General features: G+C 50.7%; 1 protein-coding gene across 3 annotated transcripts in view; it reads left to right on the top strand.

Moving 5' to 3' along the window:
- nf1a (neurofibromin 1a) overlaps positions 1 to 1,253 on the top strand; it is an 84,678-nt gene extending 83,425 nt beyond the window's left edge. For all 3 annotated transcript variants that reach the window (XM_069722508.1, XM_069722509.1, XM_069722507.1), the window contains one exon: positions 1,020 to 1,253. In XM_069722508.1, coding sequence (XP_069578609.1) covers positions 1,020 to 1,162 — 143 coding nt within the window. In that variant the 3' untranslated portion in view covers positions 1,163 to 1,253. The remainder of the gene's footprint in view (positions 1 to 1,019) is intronic.
- Positions 1,254 to 7,500: the final 6,247 nt, after the last annotated feature.

Genomic DNA, 7,500 nt, shown 5'->3' with positions numbered 1-7,500 from the left:
AGTGAGTTTGTAATTCACAACCTGAACCGCCAGGACTTGACTGCTTTGGGTCTGATTATTTCATTGTTCGTGTGGAGCTTCTGCTGCTGAGGATAAATTAACTCTGTGAGGGGGTGGGGCTCTTCTGCAGCTGTGGGTCTGATATGTGTTGGAAATGACATCAGAGTCTGTACACACCTGGAGGACTGTTCAGACTGCCAGCCTGAATCCGTTTTTTTGTCTTATGTGGATAATTTTTAAAGGTCTGGACAGTAAAAAAACAAACATATTTTTGCAAACCAGATACAAACCACATGTGGAGGTGGTTTGAGATGTGATTCAGTCAGATTTCTACAGATGTGTCAGTCTGAACGCTCTGCTGACTCAGCAATGCAACGCACAGTGACAATGTCATTTTCAGAGAGACAGTGACAGAATCTGTGCTACCACAGGAAGTGACCATATTTGGACGAGCTGGGGGAGGAGCCAGCGGTGGATCTAACCGATCTGATCGGAAACCTGACGATACTACGTCCCGCCCACCGATAGCTGTAACCTGACTGCACCACAGGCCTGTCAATCAAACAGACACGCCCCCAAAAACAGGTCTTCTTGAATCTTCTTTTCTAATGAATGAGGGATTATTTTCAGATGGACCTCCAGAAAACTAAGAAGAAGGAGTGACTTTAGCTAACAACACCGAGATAACTGATGGACACATTTTATTCACTTTGGATTTGATGAGAGAAGGTGAATGGGAGTCTATGGAGCCGGAGGCTTTTTGGAGCCGACCTCTAGTGGCACTCGCTGGTATTGCAGCTGAAGACACTTCTGGATCAGAACCATTTTACAGACCTGAAGCTACAAACTCTTTTATATCCAGTCTTTCGTTTTGGGTTGGAGGATGAAGTTCAGAATGAACTACAGCCCACTCACAGTGTGGAGCTTATAGAAATATGTAATGTTTTTACGTATTGCAGATGATGTTGTCCCTGTTGTCTGCGAATGTGAACGTGACGTGTCCTTCTGTGTCCCTCCAGGTGTGGACAAGGAGAACGTCCAGCTGTCCCCCAGCTCGGCTCTGTGCAGCGGCGGTCGTACCCGTCATGGTTCGGCCAGTCAGGTCCAGAAACAGCGCAGCGCCGGCAGCTTCAAGAGACCCAGCATCAAGAAGATCGTGTGACGAGCCGGAGAGCAGCGCCCCCCCACACCTTCATCCTCCTCCTCCTCCTCTCCAACCTTCCTGCCTGCCAGCCTGCAGGCCTCATGCTGCACTCCACATTGACTCTGTGTTTCCTCCTTCTGCTCGTCGCCGTGGCGGCGGAACAGGTGATTCTGAGTTTTGCGTGAAGGAGGAGAATCATCGAGGGCAAACTTGAATTCTGCTGCTTGAGAGTTTTTTTTTGGAGCCGGTGGTGACGGAGACTCTGCCGTCGACCTCCGTCCGCTCTCCTCTTCGGCAGCAGCTGGAGTCTCCTGCAGGGAGAGGTCGCTCAGGAACCTGCAGAGAGGGCTGATGGGAAAACGGTGTGGTGGGTTTGATGCCTCAGAGTCTCAGAGGGTTTCCACAAGGAGGAGGTCCCGACCCGAGGCTCCTCCCCCCGGCCTTCCTCGTGACGAAGCACTCCTGCGTCAGCGAGACGGACCAAATGACAGCGGAGGTGGGGGAGGAGGGGCCGGACCCGATGGACCACCGCCCCCCCCCACCAGTCCTGTACATATTTTACATAGACAGATTGTGTATAAGTCGTCCGTAGTGCTCTAGATGTTGACGTTCTCTCCATGGTGTGCCTTTGTCAGGGTTTTTCAATGTGTACAATTTGTAAAGTGAAGCCAAACCTGGGGACAAAGAACAGCTGATCATGGAGGCCAGCCGTCCTCATCACACTCCTATACAATCACTCACTACCCTGCTGCCTGACACTATTTATCCTGTACACCTGTAGTACCACTCAGACCTGCTTCTGTCCGACACCACGAACACGAGCGGAAGAAACGTGTAAATAACTGCAGCTTCGCTTTCTGTGCTTCATTTTCTTCATTTTCTTCTTTTTCGTATCAGCAGCATCTTCATCTGTTCACACAGTGACGAGGAAGATGATGGAACCGGCAATAATCTTCAACTCTCACTCCTGTCAACCGACCACTTTATCTAGACACACACACACGTATGGATCCCCTCCATCCAGCATCTGTGTGACGTCACATCCCGTCACTCTTCATGTCCCAGACTGTATATAAAGATGGCCGACACTCCACCCCCCCCCCCATGGTGCCGAGGAGATGGACTCTTCCATCTGATGCCGGTGACATCATTTCCTGTTTGGCTCAAACGTGAGCACTGACCTCCGGAGCTCGGCGCGACCCGGCCGCCTCCGTCCAGACCGTCGCAGACACTCGCTGATAAACGTGATTGTTAATCCGTGAGCCGTCGACATATTGGCGACCGCGGTGCGGCGTCGGGGCCCCCTGCTGGCCACCGAGGCAATCTGTACACGCTGCTTACCTGACCCCCCATCACTCTCCTCTCCCTCCCAGGAAGAGCTGTGAGCTGCTCCCTGAAGGTCGCGAGAGGTCGCGGCGGCGAGACTCTGGAAGACTTTCACTGCTGTGATCCGTCAGCGTTGTCTCTCCACCTCTGATCAGGAACTGAGATCAGATTTTACTGCATTTCTGTGTTGAAATGATCAAATTATTCACCTTTTTAGTTTCAACCTGAACCATCGAAGCACACACACACACACACACACACACACACACACACACACACACACACACTCTCTCTCTGTCTCTCTCTCTGCTGAGTCTGTCTGCGTCTGCTTCCAGCCCAGGTCGGTCCGGTCGGTGTGGTCGGGTCGGTCGGTCGGTCGGTCCGGTCGGGTCGGGTCGGGTCGGGGTCGGTCGGTCCGGTCGGGTCGGGTCGGGTCGGGTCGGGTCGGTCGGTCGGTCGGTCGGTCGGTCGGTCGGTCGGTCGGTCGGGTCGGTCCGGTCGGGTCGGGTCGGTCGGGTCGGTCGGTCGGTCGGTCGGGTCGGTCGATCCGGTCGGTCGGGTCGGTCGGTCCGGTCGGTCGGGTCGGGTCAGTCGGTCAGTCGGTCGGGTCAGTCGGTCGGTCAGTCGGTCGGTCGGTCGGGTCAGTCGGTCGGTCGGGTCAGTCGGTCGGGTCAGTCGGTCGGTCGGTCAGTCGGTCGGTCGGTCGGGTCGGTCGGTCGGTCGGTCGGTCGGTCGGTCGGGTCAGTCGGTCGGTCGGTCGGTCGGTCGGTCGGTCGGTCGGTCGGTCGGGTCAGTCGGTCGGTCGGTCGGTCGGGTCGGTCCATCAGCGCTGCCTGAACATCTATGCATGTACACAGTTGAGTGCGGTTGTAGAAGTCGGCCGTCCACACGTCTGCTGCTCAGAGTCACGTATGTTCCACGTTCTCGTCTCCACGTGGAAGCGTGTGCACGTCCGCGTCCTGAGGAGGAGATGTGCTGTTTTCTACTTCCTGTGCTGCTCGTTCAGATTAGTGCCGTAGAAAGGGAAGGATTCGGACTCTAACAGGAACAGGAAGGAGTCCTGTGGTTCCGGTTCCAGCTGACAGTCTGAGCGGGTCACAGGTCCGACTCCTCACCAACACATCTGCTCTGTTGAAGGCATCGGGACGATGAGAATTACAATCTGACCGGCTGTTTTTCTTCGAGGTGTCCGAGGTGCAGCGCCGGTTGTCGTCCACTGTGATCCGGCGATCCGTTCTTTGGTTCTGACGCCCTCCATCTGCTGCACCGGGCCGTTTGTGTGCCGATGTATGAATCTATAAATCTTCTGAACCTGACGGTGTTGGTGGAGCGGCTCCCGTCATCACACCTCACCCGGTCAGGACGGGGATCTTCGTAAAGGTCGGTTCGGCCCGAACTCCTCCGGGTCGACTCGGAACGGTTCTTTGTCCGGCGGTCCAGTAGGAGAACAAATAAACGTCTCAAAGTTCTGCTTCACGTCAGACCGTCTCACTCTTCCTCCTCATGTAAATAGTTTTCACTCCAGATCAAAGTCGAGCAGCGTTTCATCACCTTCAGCTCGTCGTAACTCGCTGGAGGTTTGGACCGGTGTTGGATCAGCACCGAGCGGGTGGAGACGCGTCCGACTCCGTCCGCGTCTGCCGAGACGTCTCACCGTCTCCGTCCTGTTCTTCATCACCTCACTGTTCTCAAAGCGAGACGTCCCGAATCAGCCGGCGCACCTTCAACCGGAACAACCCGAAGACAAACGCCACTCGACCACTGTGTCCGCAGACCGTCATCTCCTCCAGGTTTTACTTTGAACTGTGTGAATGAAAATATTAAGGATTCTGTATCCATAACCTCTGAAACAAGTGGTTGACTTGCACTAATTTAAAAACAGTCATGGGTTTGTAAAGATGAAAAACCTCAAAATGTGGCATGTTTTATTTGATGTTATGCAAACTTTAATGTCTGTAGAGTATTAGTCCGAGTTCTGTTTCTAATGCAGTATATGTGACAATTGTAAATACTTTGTGTACAATTTGAGATGGTATATTTACTACATTGTACATACATGTGATATTGTATCATTTTGTTTTTGTAAAGCAGTTAGTTTCTGTATAATATTATACAAATTGAATTATTCCAGTGTTAGTAATAAAATGTTTTGCTCTCCAGTGTGTGAAGCTGCATGACATCACAGATCAGAACTATGATTCAATAATAGACCTGGAGGCTGCAGCAGGTTCAGCAGATCCACGACTCATTCTGCTTATCTGGCTCTAATAAACCCAACGAACGGGATCCCGTTAACTTCACATGAGCGTGGAGAAGTTTAGTGTGAGCAGAGGGGAATATTCTACAAAGAGAAAACTCCTGTTTCACATTAAATATGAAGAAGATAAACAAAGCGAAGGAAACCCACTGGGTGAAAGCAAAAAGCTCATTTCAGATTTAGACTGAAACGTTATTTCAGGATAACATTCATCTGTTTGGTGCCGGAGGTCCACAACCTTCGAAAGAATAAACACATCCGAACAAAGGAAACTAGAATTGCAAGAAATTATAAAAAGGACCAAGCACCCCAATGAAACTCGGACCAGGTGACACATGGATGTAAGACCTGACCTGGCTGGGGAACTGGGACGGCACGAGCACATCCGGGAACTTTGGCTTTCAGGAATGTCCCCGCCCCCTTTTGGGGGAAAACAAGACTCTCCGTAGACTTCAATAAAAAAATAGCGATATTAAACCAATACGTTGTAAACCACCGGATCTAAATTACTTTAAGAATGACACTACAGGACAAAAATAGTTTCACATCATTGTTGGTACAGCTAACTACACAGCAACTCTTCCGCATGACATTATTTAAACCGGTTAGTTTAAAGCAGCAGTTTGGAGAAAAGTCTATTGCTGCTGTCAATGCAAGGCTTTGTCAATGTTCTCCCCCAGAAAGGGGCGTGGTGATTAGAGCCAGCCCTCCAATTGCCACGCCCCTTTCTGGGGGAAAATAAACCCACATAGTAATGCTTAAGAAGGCAGACTGAATGAATCAAAGCTATATATACGTAATGTTTAAAAATTAGTTTCTCATGTCTAAATATTTTTTCATAAGTAGTCTAAGTTTAAAATGGCTGCAGATCCTTTTATTTAAACACGTTGCTTTTGCTACGATTAAGTCTGACAAAAATTCCTTTGAAGCACGTTTGTTAAGGACAGCGAAGGTCAATACGTTTTATTTAGAAAGAGCTGACAGGAAGTGTAGCTTACATGTCACTCTGTCCAATTTCACTATTTTTGTGGTTCCCAACTATGGCCACAAGAGGGCAGTGAAAGCCTGTTGTGTTACCCTGACGTAAATTAGATTTTTTGATTTTGATTTGATTTTATACACTTTATTAATCCCTGAGGGGAAGTTTCTTCACTACAGCAGGGGGGCTCTCAGGGGGGAGATGCTGCAGCAGGCTGCCACTAGCGCAGCGCCAGGTAACCTGACCTGAGGTGCATGTTGTTGGATGATGGGAGGAAGCCGGAGAACCCGGAGAGAACCCACGCAAGCACAGGGAGAACATGCAAACTCCGCACAGAAAGGCCCAGGACCGGATTCGAACCCAGAACCTTTTTTTTGCTGTGAGGCGACAGTGCTAACCACTGCACCACCGTGCCGCCCTAGATCAACTTCAGCTTGGATTTATCAAATTAATGACTATTCTTTCCGTTTAAACTTTACTAAAATTAATTCAGAAAGTCACCCGAGCTCGTGGACCGAGCTTTGTTTTACACCTGCAGTCCAAGTCTTCCAACGAGCGACCAACTGTTCGCTGAAGCTAACGTCCGCTACAGAAAGGCCACTTATATTTTATATAAAATTCCATCCTATGTTAATTAAAAATAATGAATACAACAATATGTACATAGAAAAATAAAATAAAAAACAAAGACTAAATGTATGAATATGAAATTCTACTATGTGAAATAATACACTGCTCCAAAAAATAAAGGGACCACTTACCAAACAACTCAATGTAACTCCAATCAATCCCACTTGTGTGAAATCAAGCTGTCCAGTTCGGATCAACACTGATTGAGGATCAGTTTCACCTGCTGTTGTACAAATGGAACAAACAGGTGGAAATGAGGCAATTATCAAGACAACCCTATAAAGGAACGGTTCTGCAGGTGGTGACCACAGACCGTTTCTCTGTCCTCGTCCTTTCTGGATGATCGTTGGTCCCTTTTGCATTTTGCCAGTGTCCTCACCACTAGAGGGAGCATGAGGTGTCTCCAACCCACAGAAGTTGTTCAGGTAGTGCAGCTCATCCAGGATGGCACATCAATGTACACTGTGGCAAGAAGGTTTGCTGTGTCTGTCAGCACAGTGTCAAGAGGACGGAGGAGATACCGGGAGACGGGCCGGTCCACCAGGAGACGTGGAGGGGGCCGTAGGAGGACAACAACCCGGCAGCGGGACCGCTATCTGCTCCTTTGTGCAAGGAGGAGCAGGAGGAGCGCTGCCAGAGCCCTACAAAATGACCTCCAGCAGGCCACTAATGTGCATGTTTCTGCTCAAACTGTCAGAAACAGACTCCATGAGGACGGTACGAGGGCCCGACGTCCACAAGTGGGGTCTGTGCTCACAGCCCGACACCGTGCGGGGAGACCGGACTTTACCGGAGAACACCGAGATCGGCAGCTTCTCCGTCGGCGCCCTGCGGTCTTCACGGATGAGAGCAGGTTCCCACTGAGCACATGTGACAGACGTGACGGAGTCTGGAGACGCCGTGGAGAACGTTCTGCTGCCTGCAACATCCTCCAGCGGGACCGGTTCAGCGGCGGGTCAGCGACGGTCTGGGGAGGCATTTCTTCGGAGGGCAGCGCAGCCCTCCGTGTGCTAGCCAGAGGTACCCTGACTGCCATTAGGTCCCGGGATGAGATCCTCAGACCCGTTGAAGACCATCTGCTGGTGCAGCGGGTCCTGGGTTCTTCTGATGCAGGACAATGCTCGGCCTCATGTGGCTGGAGTGTGTCAGCGGTTCCTCCACGAT

This window comes from Brachyistius frenatus, unplaced genomic scaffold (genome assembly GCF_029030835.1).
Source record: "Brachyistius frenatus isolate BFR_SWC_R1_liver_20210118 unplaced genomic scaffold, ASM2903083v1 Contig_294, whole genome shotgun sequence".
Taxonomy (NCBI): domain Eukaryota; kingdom Metazoa; phylum Chordata; class Actinopteri; family Embiotocidae; genus Brachyistius; species Brachyistius frenatus.
The sequence above is the reverse complement of the archived record's forward strand: the minus strand, read 5'-3'. Positions and strand labels throughout refer to the sequence as shown.